General features: G+C 39.9%; 1 protein-coding gene across 12 annotated transcripts in view; it reads left to right on the forward strand.

Annotated features, from left to right (window-relative positions):
• Positions 1–23,185, forward strand: part of CCDC30 (coiled-coil domain containing 30) — a 136,970-nt gene that overhangs the window by 28,772 nt on the left and 85,013 nt on the right. For all 12 annotated transcript variants that reach the window (XM_027968539.3, XM_042246638.2, XM_060398442.1 and 9 more), the window contains 4 exons: positions 896–1,049; positions 11,217–11,288; positions 16,434–16,549; positions 18,910–19,008. In XM_027968539.3, the coding sequence (XP_027824340.1) occupies positions 896–1,049; positions 11,217–11,288; positions 16,434–16,549; positions 18,910–19,008 (441 nt within the window). The remainder of the gene's footprint in view (positions 1–895; positions 1,050–11,216; positions 11,289–16,433; positions 16,550–18,909; positions 19,009–23,185) is intronic.

Here is a 23,185-nt window from a genome sequence, read left to right on the forward strand (position 1 = left end):
AATCCAGTGAATAAAGTATATATAGAGAATTTAACAATGGGAAGCAACCCAAGATAAATATATGTGGATGAAACCATGGTATTATTTTCAATAGCAAAAATGGAAAACTACCAAAATGTTGAAATGATTATATAAATTATGTTGTACCCACTGGAACATTATATAGCCTCTAAAAATTATCATTACACAATCTATATAGCAATGTATGAAAAAAAAATCCTTGTATAATGTTAAATGAAAAAGCCAGACAGAAATGTGTACATAGATTGAGACTATGACTATGTAAAAAATGTGTGTAAATGAAAAATACTGCAAGGAAATATACCAGTAAGCTGAAAGTAGTTTTTTTATGTAGATGGTATTAATATTTGGTTGTTTTCTTACTTTTTAGGAAAATTTGTATAATGAAATTATATTCATATATGAAATACATATCTTGGGAATCAAAAGCAAAATATAATTAAGATTTAATTTCTTACATAGCTTTTAAAATGCTTTAAAAATAGTCGTAGGAAAGGAGCTCTAAACATGAATTGAGCCCTAATTGTTCCAACTTTGAAATTAAATAAAATTTAATGTAAAGGCATTTTACAAGCTGTATTTAATTACCATATAAATGAGGAATATTTTCCTTCTTTTTTGCCAACGATTATTTTTATGATTAAATTTCTAGTTTTAAAAATAATTATATAACCATAATCTCTTAAGTGTTTTAGGTTTGAAGGTGAAATTGTATAAAAACAATAAAATATCACTAATTTTATATGGTTCAACCTAGAAAAAGAAATGCACATAAATAATCTACTCTTCTTTATTGGCTTTCAAACACTTATAGGGCAATATCCTAAGAGTATATTTACTTTTTGGTGTACTACTAACAGCAATTTTATTTCAGTCCCATAATGAAGATCCAGAAAAAGATAAAACACCACAAAACCGCAGAGAGAGAGATTTGGAGGACGTAGCACGGAAGTTAGAGATGGCCCATGGAGAGATCCGAAGGCTCACTGATGAACTGCAAGGGAAGGAGAAGGTACAGAGCAAACTCGGTAAGCTGTGCTGACAGGTGCACATCTCTGACCATGTTTTAAATGTGATGGTCCTGCTAAGGGTAAAACACAAGGACACAGAGAAAATACTCTTCTAAGATAAACACATAAAAGTCTGATATGTAGTCTCATTTTCTACAGTGTCCAGAAGTTTTTGTCGAAGCATATCATAACTACCAAAAGGTGTACAACTCCAATACACCACCCAGTGCAAGAAATTTCCAGTGCTCCAGAAGCCCTGTTTCTTCTCCCTATGTCTACATACTCTCTCCTCCCCTAAAGTCATGACTAGTCCTAACTTTTAAGGCTATTTCTCAGTTTTAACTGCAGGGAATATACATTGTTTAGCTTGTTTCTTTTGTTCAATATTATATTTGTGAGATTCATCCATATTCTTGCATGTAACAGTAATTTGTTCACTTTTGCCGTTTGTACTCTAGTATTTCATTGAATAAATATACTCCATTTATTTTATTTAGCCCTTCTACTCTTGATAGACATTTATGTTGTTTCCAGTTGTGGTCTATTATGAACAGTGCTTCTCTAAGTATTCTTGTCTTTATCTATACATTTCTGATCATGATATACTTGAGTAGAATTATTAGATCAGACGGTTAAGTATTTGTTCTGTGTTGGTAGATTACTGCAAATAACTTAAATAAGCAGAGTGACAATATACAGCCTTGACGTACTCCTTTTCCGATTTGGAACCAGTCTGTTGTTCCATGTCCAGTTCTAACTGTTGCTTCCTGACCTGCATATAGGTTTCTCAAGAGGCAGGTCAGGTGGTCTGGTATTCCCATCTCTTTCAGAATTTGCCACAGTTTATTGTGATCCACACAGTCAAAGGCTTTGGCATAGTCAATAAAGCAGAAATAGATGTTTTTCTGGAACTCTCTTGCTTTTTCCATGATCCAGTGGATGTTGGCAATTTGATCTCTGGTTCCTCTGCCTTTTCTAAAACCAGTCTGAACATCTGAAAGTTCATGGTTCACGTATTGCTGAAGCCTGGCCTGGAGAATTTTGAGCATTACTTTACTAGCGTATGAGATGAGTACAATCGTGCGGTAGTTTGAGCATTCTTTGACATTGCCTTTCTTTGGGATGGGAATGAAAACTGACCTTTTCCAGTCCTGTGGCCACTGCTGAGTTTTCCAAATTTGCTGGCATATTGAGTGCAGCACTTTCACAGCATCATCTTTCAGGATTTGAAATAGCTCCACTGGAATTCCATCACCTCCACTAGCTTTGTTCATAGTGATGCTTTCTAAGGCCCACTTGACTTCATATTCCAGGATGTCTGGCTCTAGGTGAGTAATCACACCATCGTGATTATCTTGGTCGTGAAAATCCCTTTTGTACAGTTCCTCTGTGTATTCTTGCCACCTCTTTTAATATCTTCTGCTTCTGTTAGGTCCATACCATTTCTGTCTTTTATCGAGCCTATCTTTGCATGAAATGTTCCGTTGGTATCTCTGATTTTCTTGAAGAAATCTCTAGTCTTTCCCATTCTGTTGTTTTCCTCTATTTCTTTGCATTGATCGCTGAAGAAGGCTTTCTTATCTCTCCTTGCTTTTCTTTGGAACTCTGCATTCAGATGCTTGTATCTTTCCTTTTCTTCTTGGCTTTTCGCTTCTCTTCTTTTCACAGCTATCTTCAAGGCCTCCCCAGACAGCCATTTTGCTTTTTTGCATTTCTTTTCCATGGGGATGGTCTTGATCCCTGTCTCCTGTACAATGTCACGAACCTCCATCCATAGTTCATCAGGCACTCTATCTGTCAGATCTAGTCCCTTAAACCTATTTCTCATGTCCACTATATAATCATAAGGGATTTGATTTAGGTCATACCTGAATGGTCTAGTGGTTTTCCCTACTTTCTTCAATTTAAGTCTGAATTTGGCAATAAGGAGTTTGTGATCTGAGCCAGAGTCAGCACCCAGTCTTGTTTTGCGGACTATATAGAGCTTCTCCATCTTTGGCTGCAAAGAATATAATCAATCTGATTTCAGTGTTGACTGTCTGGTGATGTCCATGTGTAGAGTCTTCTCTTGTGTTGTTGGAAGAGGGTGTTTGCTCTGACCAGTGTATTCTCTTGGCAAAACTCTATTAGCCTTTGCCCTGCTTCATTCCGTACTCCAAGGCCAAATTTGCCTGTTACTCCAGGTGTTTCTTGACTTCCTACTTTTGCATTCCAGTCCCCTATAATGAAAAGGACATCTTTTTTGGGTGTTAGTTCTAAAAGGTCTTGTAGGTCTCATAGAACCGTTCAACTTCAGCTTCTTCAGCATTACTAGTTGGGGCATAGATTTGGATTACTGTGATATTGAATGGTTTTCTTTGGAAACGAACCAAGATCATTCTGTCATTTTTGAGATTGCATCCAAGTACTGCATTTTGGACTCTTGTTGAGATCAGGGCTACTGCATTTCTTTTAAGGGATCCCTGGCCGCAATAGTAGATATAATGGTCATCTGAGTTAAATTCACCCATTCCAGTCCATTGTAGTTTGCTGATTCCTAGAATGTCGACATTCACTCTTGTCATCTCCCGTTTGACCACTTCCAATTTGCCTTGATTCATGGACCTGACATTCCAGGTTCCTATGCAATATTGCTCTTTACAGCATCGGACCTTGCTTCTATCACCAGTCACATCCACAGCTGGGTATTGTTTTTTCTTTGGCTCCATCCCTTCATTCTTTCTGGAGTTATTTCCCCACTGATCTCCAGTAGCATATTGGGCACCTACCAACATGGGGAGTTCCTCTTTCAGTATCCTATCACTTTGTCATTTCATGCTGTTCATGGGGTTCTCAAGGCAAGAATATTGAAGTGGTTTGCCATTCCCTTCTCCAGTGGACCACATTCTCTCAGACCTCTCCACCATGACCCACCCATTTTGGGTGGCCCCACAGGGCATGGCTTAGTTTCATTGAGTTAGACAAGGCTGTGGTCCGTGTGACTATATTGACTAGTTTTCTTTGATTATGGTTTCAGTGTGTCTGCCCTCTGATGCCCTCTTGCAACACCTACCATCTTCTTTGGGTTTCTCTTACCTTGGGCGTTGGGGTATCTCTTCACAGCTGCTCCAGCAAAGCGCAGCCGCTGCTCCTTACCTTGGAGAAGGGGTATGTCCTCACTGCCAAACACTGGGCTGGAGGAAGCACAAGCTGTAATCAAGATTGCCAGGAGAAATATCAACAACCTCAGATATGCAGATGCCACCACCCTTATGGCAGAAAGTGAAGAGGAACTAAAAGCCTCTTGATGAAAGTGAAAGAGGAGAGTGAAAAAGTTGGCTTAAAGCTCAACATTCAGAAAACGAAGATCATGGCATCTGGTCCCATCACTTCATGGCAAATAGATGGGGAAACAGTGGAAACAGTGTCAGACTTTATTTTGGGGGGCTCCAAAATCACTGCAGATGGTGACTGCAGCCATGAAATTAAAAGATGCTTATTCCTTGGAAGGAAAGTTATGACCATCCTAGATAGCATATTGAAAAGCAGAGACATTACTTTGCCAACAAAGGTCTGTCTAGTCAACGCTATGGTTTTTTCAGTGGTCATGTATGGATGTGAGAGTTGGACTGTGAAGAAAGCTGAGCGCTGAAGAATTGATGCATTTGAACTGTGGTGTTGGAGAAGACTTTTGAGAGTCCCTTGGACTGCAAGCAGATCCAACCAGTCCATTCTGAAGGAGATCAGCCCTGGGTGTTCTCTGGAAGGACTGATGCTGAAGCTGAAACTCGAATACTTTGGCCACCTCATGGGAAGAGTTGACTCACTGGAAAAGACTCTGATGCTGGGAGGGATTGGGGGCAGGAGAAGAAGGGGATGACAGAGGATGAGATGGCTGGATGGCATCACCGACTTGATGGACATGAGTTTGGGTGAACTCTGGGAGTTGGTGATGGACAGGGAGGCCTGGTTGCAAAGAGTTGGACATGACTGAGCAACTGAACTGAACTGGTAGATTACTGCCATGTTGTCTTCCAAATAGTTGTACTAATTTAAGCTCTGCTCAGTTGTGTATGCGTTGTTAGTTCCTTCACATTCTTTTTCAGTGCTTGGTATTGTCAGTCTTATTAATTTTACCTTTTCTGGTGAGTTATGTTACAGTATTTAACTGTGGCTTTACTTAACATTTCCCTGACAGTTAACAATGTTGCAAATCCTTTCATATGATTGTTGTTGTTGTTGCTTATTTAGGTATCAGTTTGTTCAGTTCAATTGCTCAGTCATGTCCGATTCTTTGTGAGCCCATGGACTGCAGCATGCCAGGCCTTCCTGTCCATCACCAACTCCCAGAGCCTACTCAAACTCACGTCCATTGAGTCGGTGATGCCATCCAACCATCTCATCCTCTGTCATCCCCTTCTCCCACCTTCAATCTTTCCCAGCATTAGGGTCTTTTCCAATGAGTCAGTTCTTTGCATCAGAGTATTGGAGTTTCAACCTCAGCATCAGTCCTTCCTATGAGTATTCAGGACTGATTTCCTTTAGGACTGACTGGTTGGATCTCCTTGCAGTCCAAGAAACTCTCAAGAGTCTTCTCTAACACCACAGTTCAAAAGCATCAATTCTTTGGCTCTCAGCTTTCTTCACAGCCCAACTCTCACATCCATACATGACCACTGGAAAAACCATAGCCTTGACTAGATGGGCCTTGGTCATCAAAGTAGTGTCTCTGCTTTTTAATACACTATCTAGGTTTGTCACAGTTTTTCTTCCAAGGAGCCAGCATCTTTTAATTTCATGGCTGCAGTCACCATCTGCAGTGATTTTGGAGCCCAAGAAAATAATGCGTTTTACTGTTTCCATTGTTGCCCCAACTTCTTGCCATGAAGTGATGAGGCCACATAGCATGATCTTTGTTTTTTCAATGTTGAATTTTAAGCCAACTTTTTCACTCTCCTCTTTTACCTCAAGAGGCTGTTTAGTTTCTCTTCGCTTTCTTCCATGAGGGTGGTGCCATCTGCATATCTGAGGTTATTGATATTTCTCCCGGCAGTCTTAATTCCAGCTTGTGCTTCATCCAGGCAGGCATTTCACATTATGTCCTCTGCATATAAGTTAAATAAGCAAGGTGCCAATATACATCTTTGACATACTCCTTTCCCAATTTTGAACCAGTCCATTGTTCCATATTCAGTTCTAACTGTTGCTTCTTGACCTGCGTACAGGTTTCGCAGAGGCAGGTAAGGTGGTTTGGTATTCGCAGCTGTTTAAGAATTTTCTGCAGTTTAATGTGATCCACACAGTCAGAGGCTTTAGCATAGTCAATGAAGCAGAAGTAGATGTTTTCAGAAATTACCTTGCTTTTTCTGTGATCCAACAGATTTTGGCAATTTGATCTCTGGTTCCTCTACCTTTCTTCAATCCAGCTTGAACATCTGGAAGTTCTCAGTTCATATACTGTTGAAGCCTAGCTCGGAAAATTTTGAGCATTACTTTGCTAGGATATGATATGAGTGCAATTGTGTGGTAGTTTGAACATTCTTGGAGAAGGCAATGGCACCCCACTCCAGTACTCTTGCCTGGAAAATCCCATGGACGGAGGAGCCTGGTGGGCTGCAGTCTGTGGGGTCGCTAAGAGTTGGACATGAATGAGCGACTTCACTTTCACTTTTCACTTTCATGCATTGGAGAAGGAAATGGCAACCCACTCCAGTGTTCTTCCCTGGAGAATCCCAGGGACAGGGAGCCTGGTGGGCTGCCGTCTATGGGGTCGCACAGAGTCGGACACGACTGAAGCGACTTAGCAGCAGCAGCAGTTGAACATTCTTTGGCATTGCCTTCCTTTGGAATTGGAATGAAAACTGACCTTTTCCAGTCCTGTGGCCACTGCTGAGTTTTCCAAATTTGCTGGCATATTGAGTGCAGCACTTTCACAGCATCATCTTTCAGGATTTGAAATAGCTCTGCTGAAATTCTAACACCTTCACTAGCTTTGTTTATAGTCATTCTTCCTAAGGCCCACTTGACTTGGCACTCTAGGATGTCTGGCTCTAGGTGAGTGATCACACCATAGTCGTTATCTGGGTCATGAAGATCTTTTTTGTTTAGTTCTTCCGTGTATTCTTGTCACCTCTTCTTAATATCTTCTGCTCTTGTTAGGTCCATGGCATTTCTGTCCTTCATTGTGCCCATCTTTGCATGAAATGTTCCCTTGGTATCTCTAATTTCCTTGAAGAGGTCTGTAGTCTTTCCCATTCTATTGTTTTCCTGTATATCTTTGCAATGATCACTTAGGAAGGCTTTCTTATCTCTCCTTGCTTTTATTTGGAACTCTGCATTCAGATGAGTATATCTTTCCTTTTGTCTTTTGCCTTTCACTTCTTTTTTCTCAGCTATTTGTAAGGCATCCTCAGACAACCATCTTGCCTTTTGGCTTTGCTTTTTCCTGGGGATGGTTTTGATCACCACCTCCTGTACAATGTTACAAACCTCTGTCCATAGTTCTTCAGGCCCTCTATCTATCAGATATAATCCCTTGAATCTATTTGTCTCTTCCACTGTTTAATCATAAGGGATTTGATTTAGGTCATACCTGAATGGTCCAGTGGTTTTCCCTACTTTCTTCAGTTTAAGTCTGAAATTTGCAATCAGAAGTTCATGGTCTGAGCCATAGTCCCTGGTCTTGGTTTTTCTGACTCTATAGAGCTTCTCCATCTTTGGCTGCAGTGAATAGAATCAATCTGATTTTAGTATTGACCATTTGGTGATGTCCATGTGTAATCTCTCTTGTGTTGTTGGAAGAGGGTGTTTGGTTTGCTATGACCAGTGCGTTCTCTTGGCAAAACTGTTAGCCTTTGCCCTGCTTCATTCCGTACTCCAACGCCAAACTTGCCTGTTTTTACTCCAGGTATCTCTTGACTTCCTACTTTTGCATTCCAGTCCCCTATGATGAAAAGGACATCTTTTTTGGTGTTAATTCTAGAAGGTCTTGTAGGTCTTCATAGAACCATTCAGCTTCTTTGGCATTTGTGGTTTGGGCATAGACTTGGATTACTGTGATACTGAATGGTTTGCATTGGAAATGAACAGAGATCATTCTGTCATTTTTGAGGTTGCACCCAAGTACTGCATTTTGGACTCTTTGGTTGACTATGAGGGCTACTCCATTTCTTCTAAGGTATTCCTGCCCACAGTAGTAGATATAATGGTCATCTGAGTTAAATTCACCCATTCCAGTCCATTTTAGTTCGCTGATTCCTAAAATGTTAATGTTCACTCTTGCCATCTCCTGTTTGACCACTTCCAATTTACCTTGATTCATGGACGTAACATTCCAGGTTCCTATGCAACATTGTTCTTTACAGCATCAGACTTCTCTTCCGTCACCAGTCTCATCCACAGCTGGTGGTGTTTTTGCTTTGGCTCTGTCTCTTCATTCTCTTTGGAGTTATTTCTCCTCTCTTCTCCAGTAGCATATGGGTCACCTACTGGCCTGGGGAGTTCCTCTTTCAGTGTCATATCTTTTTGCCTTTTCATACTGTTCATGGGGTTCTCAAGGCAAGAATACTGAAGTGTTTTGCCATTCCCTTCTCCAGTGGACCACATTTTGTCAGAACCCTCCACCATGACCTCTCCTTCTTGGGTGGCCCTACATATAGCGTGGCTCAGAGTTTCATCGAGTTAAACAAGGCTGTGATCCAAGTGATCAGTTTGGTTAGTTTTCTGTAACTGTGGTTTCCATTCTGTCCACCCTCTGATGGATAAGGATAAGAGGCTTGTGGAAGCTTCCTGAAAGGAGTGACTGGCTGGAGGGGAATCTGGGTCTTGCTCTGATGGTCGGGGCTATGCCTGCACAAATATTAACTCAAAATGGACCACAGAGCTAAATGCAAGAGTTAAAACTATAAATGTTTAGAAGAAAACATAGAGTGGATTTTTATGATCTGGCCCTGACAATCACATGTTAGATATAACACCAAAAGCAAAAGTGATAAAATAAAGCCTAATAAATTTTACTTAATTGAAATTAAAATTTCTGTACTTCAAAAGATACCAACAGGAAAGTGAAAAGACAAACCGTGGACTGAGAGAAATGTTTGCAAATTATGTGTTTGATGCAGAATTCGTATCCAGACTATATGAAGAATTCTTACTTATATATTCTTTTATGTTGGGAAGGCAATGGCAACCCACTCCAGTGTTCTTGCCTGGAGAATCCCAGGGACAGCGGAGCCTGGTGGGCTGCCGTCTATGGGGTCGCACAGAGTCGGACATGACTGAAGCTACTTAGCAGCAGCAGCAGCATTCTTTTGTGTTATTATAAAAAGACAGTCTAACTTTAAAATGAACAACTTGAGTAGACATTTCTTTAGAGAAGGCATGTGAATGGCCAAAAGGCACATGAAAAGATGCTCAAAATCATTGATCACTAGGGAAGTGCAAATTAAATCTACAATGAGATCCCACTCCACACCCACCCGAATGGCTATAATAAAAAAGATAATGTCAAGTGTTGGCAAGGATGTGAAGAAATTGGAACATTGTTGATGGGAATATAAAATGGTGCAGACACTTTGGAAAGCAATTTGGCATTTTCTCAAGGTGTTAAGTGTAAAATTATCATGTGACCCAGGAGAAATGAAGATATATGTCCACTAAAAAGCTTGTATGAGAAATTAACACATTTTAAGTCAACTATACTTCAATAAAATACATTTAAAAAAAAGTTGTATGTGAATGTTCGAAGCACTGTTATTTACAGTACTAGCCAAAACATAGAAACAACTTAAACATCTATCATTGGTAAGTGGATAAACAAAATGTATATCCATCCTGTGCAGAAAATAGTTAAAATAGAAGACTTGACCCTGCTGTCCTTAGAAAGTCCTGTTTGTCAGGTTAGCCCTTGGCTAGCATCTGGAATAGAGAAGGCAACGGCACCCCACTCCAGGACTCTTGCCTGGAGAATCCCATGGACGGAGGAGCCTGGTGGGCTGCAGTCCATGGGGTCTCGAAGAGTCGGACACGACTGAGCAACATCACTTTCACTTTTCACATTCATGCATTGGAGAAGGAAATGGCAACCCACTCCAGTATTCTTCCCTGGAGAATCCCTGGGACGGGAGCCTGGTGGGCTGCCGTCCATGGGGTCGCACAGAGTCGGACACGACAAGCGACTTAGCAGCAGCAGGAGCAGCAGCATCTGAGAACTTGGATCTGGAGAAGATTCCCTCCCTCCCCCAATTTATAACAGTGGCTCACTGTGCCTGACCTGTTTGTACAATGTGGTTTATGCTAAAAACCTGCTTTCCTTCTGAGAGTCTGGAATTTTGGTATGTTCTAGGCAGAAGGTGGTGTCTGTGTAAGTAGCCCCCAGTAAAAACTTTGGCTGCTGAGTCTGTAATGAATTTTCTTGGCAGACTTTTCATGTGAATTGTCCAATTCATTGCTGGAGAAATTAAGCCCATCCTGTATGACTGCTGAGAGATGACTCTTGGAAGCTTGTGCCTGGTTTCCTCTGGACTTTGCTTCATGTACCTTTTCTATGTGATTGGGAATGATCTCTTGTAAGATTCATGTTGGTCTCTTACTCCTGGGAGATTCCTCAACTTGCCATTATAGGAGGCCTATCAGTTGTAGTATTGGTGATGAGTAGACCACAGGAGGCAAAGTGATAAAACCTGGGTTAGAGAATGCAAATTCAATAGACTCCTGTGCCCCATATACTTTCTCTATGCTATTCTGTAATCCTCATACAATTCTCGAATAGTACCAAAAGTTATTTCTGAAATTTTTCCATTTTGTTATTTTTAGGAACAGCTGGTGAAATTCTAAGTATTATTAATTTTAGGCATTAATTTTAAGTATTTATGTGTGTAATTTCTTTTTACTAAATTTGTAATACCATGCATAAAAACTTTCAGCTATTCCTTTTGTTTACAGTGGTCCAAACTCTTTAGCATAGAATCTGGTTAGAGAAACAGGGAAAGATTACATGATCAGCAATATCAGGGACAGGAAGAAACCTAAGATGTAGTAGGAACATTAAGAGGGGACTCTGGGAAAGCTCCCGGAGGAGGTGACATTTATGCAGAAACTCAGAGGACAGCCATCAGAAAGAAAGTATTCCAGAGGGTCACTTGAAAGTTGAGTATTATGCTAATCATGTGCTCCTTACACAAATATATTGCTCTTTTTTTCTTTTAGCTTCTGCATTTGAGAAGGCTCAACTAGAAATTGAGAAATTGAAAGAAAATTTGATAAAGCTGAAAGAAAATGGTGAGTAATTTTAACAGATATTATAATTAATAATAAAACATTAAACAATAATAATATAATTTGTTAAGTAATTTATTAAATAATATTTAATAAATAATGGTATTACTACTAGTTCTATTATTACTATGTCTACCGTCTTATTACTGTTACTACCACTTGTTGCTTACTAACATATACTCTATCAGGCATTTTACATGAGTTATCTCTAATCCTAACATCAATGCCAAGTTGCAGTATTATTCTAACCATTTTGTAGATAAACAAACTGAGTCGTGGCAAGGTTAAATGACTTATCCAGTAGCTACACTAAGTATTAGACCTGTATGTCTGACTGCAAAACCTTTGGAAACACAAACAATACATGTTTTACTGCGACCAATGAGGTTGCTGCTGCTAAGTCGCTTCAGTTGTGTCCGACCCTATGCGACCCCATAGACAGCAGCCCACCAGGCTCCCCCGTCCCTGGGATTCTCCAGGCAAGAACACTGGAGTGGATTGCCATTTCCTTCTCCAGTGCATGAAAGTGAAAAGTGAAAGTGAAGTCGCTCAGTCGTGTCCGACTCTTCGTGACCCCATGGACTGCAGGCAGGCTCCTCCATCCATGGGATTTTCCAGGCAAGAGTCCTGGAATGGGGTGCCATCGCCTTCTCTGACCACTGAGGTTAAGACACTGTATAATGCATTTAACAACACCTCACCCTAACTTCAGTTCAGTTTAGTTCAGTCACACAGTTGTGTCCAACTCTTTGCAACCCCATGAATTGCAACACACCAGGCCTCCCTGTCCATCACCAACTCCCAGAGTTCACTCAGACTCACGTCCATCAAGTCGGTGATGCCATCCAGCCATCTCATCCTCTGTCATCCCCTTCTCCTCCTGCCCCCAATCCCTCCTAGCATCAGAGTCTTTTCCAGTGAGTCAACTCTTCCCATGAGGTGGCCAAAGTACTGGAGTTTCAGCTTTAGCATCATTCCTTCCAAAGAACACCCAGGACTGATCTCCTTTAGAATGGACTGGTTGGATCTCCTTGCAGTCCAAGGCACTCTCAAGAGTCTTCTCCAACATCGCAGTTCAAAAGCATCAATTCTTTGGCGCTCAGCTTTCTTCACAGTCCAACTCTCACAACCATACATGACCACAGGAAAAACCATAGCCTTGACTAGACGGACCTTTGTTGGCAAAGTAATGTTTCTGCTTTTGAATATGCTATCTAGGATGGTCATAACTTTTCTTCCAAGGAGTAAGTGTCTTTTAATTTCATGGCTGCAGTCACCATCTGCGGTGATTTTGGAGCCCCAAAATATAAAGTCTGACACTGTTTCCACTGTTTCCCCATCTATTTGCCATGAAGTGATAGGACCAGATGCCATGATCTTCGTTTTCTGAATGTTGAGCTATAAGCCAACTTTTCACTCTTCTTTCACTTTCATCAAGAGGCTTTTTAGTTCCTCTTCATTTTCTGCCATAAGAATGGTGTCATCTGTATATCTGAGGTTATTGGTATTTCTGCCGGCCATCTTGATTCCAGCTTGCGCTTCTTCCAGTCCAGCGTTTCTCATGATGTACTCTGCATAGACGTTAAATAAGCAGGTGACAGTATTCAGCCTTGATGTACTCCTTTTCCTAACTTGGCTATGTATACATGACACTAACTATAGTGAAATAGAATGAAATTTGAGTGTTATAATGATAGTAGCTACAAAAATAATTTAAAATATGTCTACTGGTTTTAAATAGTTATAAAGTTAGGTTTATTTACCCTGTGATGTTATAGTAAGTAACATGTATTTCGGAGAAGGCAATGGCACCCCACTCCAGTACTCTTGCCTGGAGAATCCCATGGACAGAGGAGCCTGGTGGGCTGCAGTCCATGGGGTCGCCAAGAGTCAGACTCGACTGAGTGACTTCACTTTTACTTTTCACTTTCATGCATTGGAGAAGGAAATGGCAACCCACTCCAGTGTTCTTCCCTGGAGAATCCCAGGGACTGTGGAGCCTGGTGGGCTGCTGTCTATGGGGTCGCACAGAGTCAGGCATGACTGAAGCAACTTAGCAGCAGCAGCAGCAGCAACATGTATTTGATCTTCACCCTAATAAAGGTGTCTTTTGTCACGACAGTGAAGACTTTTGGAAAGTCCCTAGGTAACCAAAGGATAGGCTTCCCTGGTAGCTCAGTGGTGAAGAATCCACCTGCAGATGTGGATTCAGTCCCTAGGACAGGAAGATCCCCTGGAGGAGGAAATGGCAACCCACTCCAGTATTCTTGCCTGGGAAATCCCACAGACAGAGGAGCCTGGTGGGCTACAGTCCATGTGGTCACAAAGAGTCGGACGCAACTGAGTGACTGAACACACACACATACACACGCACATTAACAACATTATTTCAGGTCAGGGTAGATAAGGGTTGGAAGAGAATATCCGCTCTGAACCTAACTGTATAGGTTGATATTTTAAATATAATTTTATTTATTTATTTATTATTTCCTGTGCTGGGTCTGTGTTACCGCACAAGCTTTTGTCTAGTTATGGAGAGCAGGGGCTACTCTCTGTTTGCAGTGCGTGGGCTTCTGATTGTAGTAGCTTCTCCTTGCAGAGCATGGGCTTTAGGATACCTGGGCTTCAGTAGTTGCGGCTCCCAGGCACTAGAGCACAGGCTCAGTTGTTGTGGTGCTCGGGCCTAGTTGCTCTGCGGCATGTAGGATTTTCCTGGATCAGGGATAGGATTCATGTCTCTTGCATTGGCAGGCGTATTCTTTACCAGTGAGCCACCAGGGAAGCCCTAGCTTGATGTTTTAAAGAAACAAAAAGCCTATATTCCATTTGTGATAAGCAGAACAGTACTAATTTTAGTGACCTATGTAAAACTGTATTTTTAAAATTTATGAAAGTTAAAAATACTGGTTATATATAGTACAGAGAAATAGACAATGCCATTGTGAAAATAAAGCTTTGTACAATCTTTCTGAAGAATAATTTGGCAGGCTCTGTCAAATTTTTTAAATGCGCATGTCTTCTGATCCAGCTATGTCATTTCTTTCCAGGGAATTATTTTTTGGGAAATAATGTCATAAGGACTTAGAGACTGATGAACAAGGAAAATCCTTGTATAATTGTTTACAAGAATAAGCATTGGCAGCAAACCTAAATCTTCATCAGTAGGGGGAAAGTGACATTGAAATGGCAATTTGGACAGTTGCTTACGATGCAGAACGAAATGAGGTACTGCATTAACAAATCATGGTATATTAATAAGATGGACGCAAAAGGAACAAACTATCAATAAAATACCGGTGAATCCCCCAAATACTGTAGATATTGAGTGAAAGTAGCCTGAAACAAACATATGTGTATTGCAAGATTTAATTTATATGAAAACGAAGAATGAGCAAAAGTATTAATAGTCTCTGTGATAGAAGTCAGAAAGTGGCTGTAGGGGTAGGTGGGAGTGGAGAAATGACTGAAAAGGATTTGAGGATATATTATGGTTTGATGAAACTGTTCTGTATCTTTTTGAAGGCAAGTTCACAAGTATATAAAATTCTCAAAATTCGTTAAACTGAACACTTAATATGTTTGCAATATTGTATATAAATTATACCTCAATTAAAAAATCATTCCAAATAAATGGAAAATGACTTTAGGTATACTATCTTGTAAAGATATCCATGATGTATTCACAGGCAGTAAATTTGCTGACAGTATTATCTAGCATTGTTCAAATATTTTTAAACTGCATATGCAAAAGTTAGAACAAATCTTGCCTTCCATATATGTATATGGATTGTGAATTATTTTTTTTTCTTTTTGGCATGTTTTCAGCATTTTTCAAGTTAAAAATTCATATGCTAAGGAGAAGGGGAATAGCAAGGGAAACCAAAAAATTAAGAAAGAAAAATTAATACAAGTTAAAAACCAAACAGGCAATGAAGAAGGAAGACAAAGGAAACTTTACAGCAGTATAAAAAAAAGTAGGAGAAACATAAGTGAAAAAAAGAAACAGCTGCTGATCCAAGAAAATTACCAGCAACAAGTTTATACTATCGAAACTTTGATGAGTGCTAGGAAAAGCAGATCTCAACATGAGGTGCTGAGGTAAGAGTGGCCAGAAGCAGAGGTGCTACAGGAGAAAGATGATTTTGGTGAATTAATCTGATTCACTTGGACACTCTGTTCATTGCTCCTAGCTCAGTGCATCAGCTGTATATGGGGGCCTTACTGTTAACAAATGCAAGAGAAGTAGCAAGGAATACATGAGGTGTGTAAGAGAGACTTCCCAGGTGGAGCTTGTGGTAAAGAACCCACCTGCCAATGCAGGAGATGTAAAAGCTGCGGGTTCGATCCCTGGGCTGGGAAGATCCCCCTGGGCTTGGCAACCCACTTCTGTTCTCTTGTCTGGAGAATCCCATGGACAGAGGAGCCTCGCGGGCTACAGTCCATACGGTCACAAAGAGTTGGACATAACTGAAGCGTCTGATCATACACGCATGTAAGAGAGATGGGACCACAGGAGCCCAGGAAGATGATTTTCTTGGTCATTTAGGTTTTAGAAGGCAGGTTCAATTGTTTTAAAATTCCAGGTCCTGGAAGAACCTCTATTGCTGGAAATACTACTCTGAAAAATGCCAGCTCATTAGACTGGCATGAGAATTGACAAAACATTCTGTCCTGTTTCATGAGTTGGTACAACATTCCAGGGCTGAACTTGACAGTCTAGCAGCTCTTCTTTGCAGAGAATCACATGTGCAGAGACATGGTAGAACTGTCAAGAACAGCAGGAAATAGCGCTTCCTCAGGTTTTAGACTTAATGCCCCCAAATTAAAACTTCGATCCATGGACTTCTTTGGTTGTCCAGTAGTTAAGAATCTACCTGCCAATACAGGGGACACAGGCTGGATCCCTGTCCAGGAGACTCGCACATGCCATGGGGATCTAAGCCCGTGAGCCACAACTACTGAGGCTGTGCTTCACAGGAGACGCCACAGCACTGAGACGCCTGCACACCTCAGCAAAGAGCAGCACCCGCTCCCAGCAGCTAGAGAAATACCACGCACAATGTCGAAGACCTAGTGCAGCCAAAAATAAATTCATTAATTTGAAAAAACTTCAGTCCAATTGAATCAATTGCATTTTCTTTGTTTTAGACTCCGTTGACCTACGGAAAGCAAAGGAACATAATCAGAGACTGGATGAGGAAATTCTGGCTCTAAGAAGTCGGGTTCGATCACTTGACTCGGAAAAAAAAGTACTTGGAGAAGAGGTAAGTTGTTTAATTAAATTTGTTCCTAGAGTTAATCTAAATGTGTACAGACTAACAGCAGTCAGAGCAGCCTAGATGGATAACACATCATCCATTGGTCATTAGTGAAGTCTGATTCTGGTGGCTATAACATGGCAGGTAGATGCTATACTTTGACCTGGACGCTTTGTGTCAGTATTTCTGCTTCATACATTTTAACCACATATGCTATTGATGTTATTGCTCTTGTGCTTCTATAGGATCTTTACTTTTTAATAAGAATTTAGATAATAGTTTATACTTTTCGCATTTACCCAAGTTTGAGTTTGTTAATACTAAACACTTAGTTGTATTATGTTTTTGAATCATTTTTAATATGCACTTCCAGGTTCTAGATAACTATGCTGCTGCTGCTGCTGCTAAGTCGCTTCAGTCATGTCCGACTCTGTGCGACCCCATAGATAGCAGCCCACCAGGCTCCCCCGTCCCTGGGATTCTCCAGGCAAGAGCACTCGAGTGTTCTGTCACTCCAATTCTAGTTCTATTCATTTCGCAATCATCTCTCTGGTATCTAATACAATGCCTGGCACACACTCTTAAGTGCTGAAGAAATTTTGTTGCAAGAATGAGTAGTTATTCATTAGGATGGCTATTATCAAAACAATAAAAAATAACAAATGTTGATGAGGATGCTGAGGAATTAGAACCCTTTATATATTGTTGTTAAGAATGTAAAATGGTACAGACACACTTGAAAACGGTATGTACTCCCTTTAAAAAGTAAACACAGAGTTACCAGCAATTCTTCTTCTGGTTATATACCCAAAAGAATTGAAAGCAGGCACTTGATCAGAGATTTATTCACTCATATTCATAGCCAAAAAGTTGAAGCAACTTAAGTATCCATTGACAGATGAATGGATAAACAAAGTATGGTGTATATCTGTGTGTTTGTGTGTGTGTGTGTGTGTGTGTGTGTGTGTGTGTGTGTGTGTGTGTGTATATATATATATATGTAATAGGGCCTTAAAAAGGAAAGATATTTTAACATATGTTACAGCATAGGTGAAACTTGAAGCCATTAGACTACTTAAACAAGTCACACAAAGACAAATAGTGCATAATTCCATTTATATGAGGTACCTAAAGTAGTCAAAACTCACAGAGATAGAAAGTAGAATAGTGGTTTCTAGGGGCTGTGGGGAAGGGCAGGATGAGGAGTTATTGCTTAATGATTAGAGCTTCAGTTTTGCAAGATGAGAAGAATTCTGGAGATGGATGGTGGTGATGGTTACATAATAATGTGAATATGCTTAGTGCTTCTCAACTATATACTTAAAAATGGTTAAAATGGTAAATTTTGTGTTATGTATATTTTATCATAATTTTAAAATGCAATCATAAGAATAAATAAATATTGTTCAAATTGTCTAAATCTCTATAAATTTGTACATATAATACTGATAAAATATATTCAATGTATTTTAAACATGTTTGTGTATGTTTTACACATATATACATATATATTTGGGCTTCCCTGGTGGCTCAGATGGTAAAGCGTCTGCCTACAGTGCGGGAGACCTGGGTTCGATCCCTGGGTCAGGAAGATCCTCTGGAGAAGGAAATGGCACCCCACTCCAGTACTCTTGCCTGGAAAATCCCATGGACGGAGGAGCATAGTAGACTACAGTCCATGGGGTCACAAAGAGTCGGACACAACTGAGTGACTTCACTTCACATATATTTATATATGTTTGCTCAGTCATGTCCATCTCTTTCTCAGCCTCATGGACTGTAGCCTGTCAGGCTCCTCTGTCCATAGAATTCTTCAGGCAAGAATACTAGAGTGGGTAGCCATTCCCTTCTCCAGGGGATCTTCCCAACCCAGGGATTGAACCTCGGTCTCCTACATTACAGGCAGATTCTTTACCATCTGAGCTACCAGGGAAACCACCTCCCTCCAAAAAGCTATGTATATATATATATACACACACACGCAAAGAGTTAGACATGACTGGGCGACTGAACAGCAGCACACATACATGCCTGTGAGATAAAGTTCACGAAGGGTATATCCGAAACATTGTTACTTCTGGGAAGGGAAATGAAATTGTGGCACAGTTATGTGAAGGAAAAGATCACTTTTTACTCTATATACCTATATGTTGTTTAAATTTTTCACACAAAGAATGTATTCATGAATAACCTATATATTTTTATTTATTTATTGTTTTTAGTTTTTTATTTTTTTAATTTTAAAATCTTTAATTCTTACATGCGTTCCCAAACATATATTTTTAAAATAAAGCAACACCCTACCCCCTGCCCCCCCCCCCCGCCCCCCCGGCCAACTGTGTATTTAAAATGCTTTTGTATTTCAGGTTGAACGACTTAAAAGAGGAACGTGTGAAGCTCAAGGGAATAAGCATCTCGGAAACCACTCTCCCGGACAAACTGTGGGTGCTGAACAGAAAGTAGAGGTAGTAAAGTTCTGTTGCTTCTGACTTCTTATTTTGAAGTGAGCTGCATTTTACAGACTGCACCAGAGCGCTGGCTGCTGAGCACGTGCTTCTCTTTTCTTGCCTGCCTTTTCCTATTGCCTTGCCAGAGTGTAGAGAAAGAAATTTGAGTACAGAGGATAGGATATGTTTCTATTCACTTTGCCCCCACAGGGAATGATTAATATGAAAAATGTAATGGGTTTTGTTAGAGAAAAAAGAATCTTACAAAAATACAACCAATATGGGCATTTTTAATCGTCAAAATGAAGTTGCATTATAGAATCAGCCAGTGGTAGGGGAGTGGGTAATGGGAACCACATATCAGAGAGAAATAAAATATGGTTTAGGCTCCAGTGTGTACAGCTTCCAGTCTTTTCAGCACAGTCAGCCTCTGAAGTGGTGGGCAAAATGATCAAACACAAGGCAGATTGTAGCAAGAGCGAGTGTGTCATAGAGAGGGTGGTTTCAGACTTTCAGCTCAGAGAGGTGGTTTGCTACAGCCTTTTCTCTTGTACACCTAAGATGAGTAACGTTCCTTGTTGCTGAGGGATCTCCTTCCCTGGAACTTGTCTTTTTCACTGTAACTCCCTGGGCCCTATACCCCCCACCTCCTCGGTATCAAGGAAATTATAGCCACCGGATTTCTTGATGCCCTACGCAAGGAGCCAATGTTCTTCTTATCTTCCAAAACTCTTTCCCAGGCAATAATGCATTTTGTAGGAAGGAAGGAAAGGAGAAAGGGTAGGAAGGAAAGAAGGTGGAGGAAGAAAAGAATGAAGGAGGGAGGGTGGCGGAGGGAGGAAAGAAAATGAGGAAGGAAGGGAAGAAGGAATTTCCAGGTAAGATTTCAGGATTGTTCACCAGAATTTCTCCCAGGCAACCCAGAATGGTGGCACTCTGATTAAAAGTTGACTTAATGAATAAAGATATACATACCTTTATTCATATAGAAGCATTTTGAATATTTATTCAGATTTCCTCCTTTCCTTCCTTTTCTTTTTTTACTAAAATGCCTCTGGAGATCCTTCCATATCATACAGAGATCTCCCTCGTTGTTTAGAGCAGCTAGCATTCTGTTGTGTGGATGTACTATAATTTATTTAACCAGTCTCCTGTTGATGGGCACTCGAGTTATTTCTTAGTGTTCTGCATATTTATACAGGTGTTTCTGTAGGATAGAGTCACAAAAATGGGATTACAAGGTTAGAGAGTAGATGCATCAGTAATTTTGGTCAGTGTTGCCAGATACTGCTCAGTGGAAATTGCATCATTTTCCTTTTCCCTCAGAAGTGTAGGAGAAAGAGAGTTTCCCAGAGATTCACTAACTGAATATATTGTCAAATATTTGCGTTTAGTAAACATGCAAATGTTTATGAAATCTTTACCAAATGCAAATGAGAATGGGTATCTCAGTGTAGTTTTCGTTTCAATCATCTAATGGTAGTGAGATTGAGCATTTTTCAAATATTTAAAACTCAATTTGTTTCTTTTATAAAATTAATTTCACCAAATATTTAATACAGTATAAAATACATATTTTAAGAGTTGAGTTCAATGAGCTTTGATAAAGGCATACATCTGTATAACCACAACCATTGCAATCAAGAAAATAATGTATTCGTTAACCTGAAACGTTTCCTCACCTTTTGCTATCAGTGCCTCCCACTCCACCACTTTCTATGACCATACCATTTCTAGAATTTTAAATAAATAGAATCATCTAGTATATACTCTTGTGTTTGGCTTCCTTCACTTATTAATACAATAATGCTTTTGAGATTTATCCATGTTGTTTCCTGTATCAGTAGTTCATTTTTAAGCTGCTGAGTAACATTCCTGTATATATATAGATATACTATGCATTGTTTATCTAGCCATTGGTTAATAAATAATCAGGTTGTTTTCAGCTATTATGAAAAAGCTGCTACTAGTATTCACATACCAGTCTGTTTTTTCCCTCTCAGATAAATGTCTAGCAGTGGAATTACTGAATCACAGAGCAAGTGCATGTTTAATTTTATAAGAAATGGTCAGATTGTCTTCCACTTTGTGATGAATAATGCTGGTATGGACATTCATGTACAAATTTTTGTGTGAACAAGTTTTCATTTTTCTTCAGTATGTACATAGGAGTGGAAATGCTGTGTCATATATTAATTCTATATTTAACTTTTTGTAGAACTGCCAGACTATTTTCCAAAGCAGTTGTACCATCTAACATTCCCTTCAGCAGTGTATAAATGCTCCAGTTTCTCCATGTCTTACCAACACTTGTTACATTTTTTCTCTTTTATTATAGCCATCTTAATGGGTAGGAAGTAATATCTCAGTATAGTTTTGATTTGCATCTCCTGAATGACTAATGATACTGAGTGTATTTTCTTATGCTTACTGGCCATTTCTTGAGCTCATCATTACCTTGCACAGGTCCACATTTCCATCTGGTACCATACTTCTTCAGCCCAAAGAATATTGATTAACATTTCTTCTAGTGCAGATACAGTGATAAACTTTCTGATTGTCTCCAAAAGTCTTTGTTTTACTTTTTTTTCTATTTTTTCTTTACTGTAGTAAAGTACATATAACAGAAAATTTACCTTGTTAATGATTTTTAAGTGTATAGTTCAGTGATATCAAGCACCTTCATATTGGTTTTCACCCTTAACCATCATCCACCTCTAGAACGTTCTTCATCTTGCAAAACTGAAACTCTATACCCATTAAACAGTAACTCCTTTTTTGCCAAAAGTTTGCACTTTCATCTCAGAGGATTTGTTAACAAAGGATTTGTTAACAAAATAAACCACTCATTATATACAAATAAATAATACAGATATATGTTAGAGAATTATCTAGCTTACTTTCAACATACTAACATTAACAGAAAAGGGAAATAGAGCAGAGAATACATCAACAAAGTGGGTTTTGACCCACATCCAGACTTAAACAGCGCTGGGAAGTCCCGTGTGACAGCACATCTGGAGTCCCAGTTGAGAAAGGGTCCCAGGCAGCATGTTGGCTCCGTGGGTGAGTCTTCAGAGATTGCAGTTCAGGGTTCCCACGTATAATCCCAGGACGGATGCAAACTGGTATCATCATCAATCTGTGACCAAATTGCAAGCCTGGTTTCCTGTTAATGCTGTTTGTTTTGTTTTGTAAAACTTGGAATGTTGCTAACCCTGGGATGAGATGGTTGGATGGCTTCACTGACTCAATGGACATGAGTCTGAGTAAGCTCCAAGAGTTGGTGATGGACCGGGAAGCCTGGCGTGCTGCAGTCCATGGGGTCTCAAAGAGTCAGACGTGACTGAGTGACTGAACTGAACTGAACTGAACTGAAGCCTGGGGCTTGGTTAGCCAGGCCCCCTTCAGGGGCTCAACAATCTCAAGATTCTTCCGCCATCTCATCTATGGTGCTGCAAGTTTTGCACTCACAGCAGGCAGTCGTTCCCAGTCAGGGCAGTGTCCAGGCAGGTTAGAAGCAAGGTCAGAGGCCTTCTCTGCTTTGTCTCTGAAGCCTAAACAAGACTATTTACTTAATTTCCCTAACACTCCTTATTCTGTCCTTCCCTCCCAGCCTTGGCAACCACCATTCTACTTTCTTTCTCTATGGTTTTGACTACTCTGAGTACCTCATTTAAGTGGAATCATACAATGTTTTTTTGTGACTTTCTTATTTCAGTTAGCATGAGGTCTTCAAATTTCATCAGTGTCATAGCATATATAATTTTAATATGATGTATTAATCTTTTAAATCATGTAAAAAACAAAAAGTGGTGTTTCAAGCCATTATTACAATAATACTAGCTTTTATAATTGCACATATATTTACCTCTACTGAGATCTTTATCTTTTCATATGGCTTTGAGTGACTGTCTAGTATCCTTTGATTTCACTCTATACGAGTCCCTTTAGGGTTTCTCATAGGGCAGGTCTAGTGGTAGCAAAGTCTCTCAACTTTTGTTGATCTGTGAATGTCTTCATTTCTTCCTCACTCTTGAAAAGACAGTTTTGCTGGATATGGGATTCTTAGTTGACACGTTTTTTTCTTTCAACATTTTGAATGTATCAGCCCACTGTCTTCTGGTCACTAAAGCTTCTAATGAGAAATCTGCTGATAATCTCACTGAGGATCCACTGTATATGACGAGTCACT

Source organism: Ovis aries, chromosome 1 (assembly GCF_016772045.2).
Source record: "Ovis aries strain OAR_USU_Benz2616 breed Rambouillet chromosome 1, ARS-UI_Ramb_v3.0, whole genome shotgun sequence".
In the NCBI taxonomy this organism is placed as follows: Eukaryota; Metazoa; Chordata; class Mammalia; order Artiodactyla; family Bovidae; genus Ovis; species Ovis aries.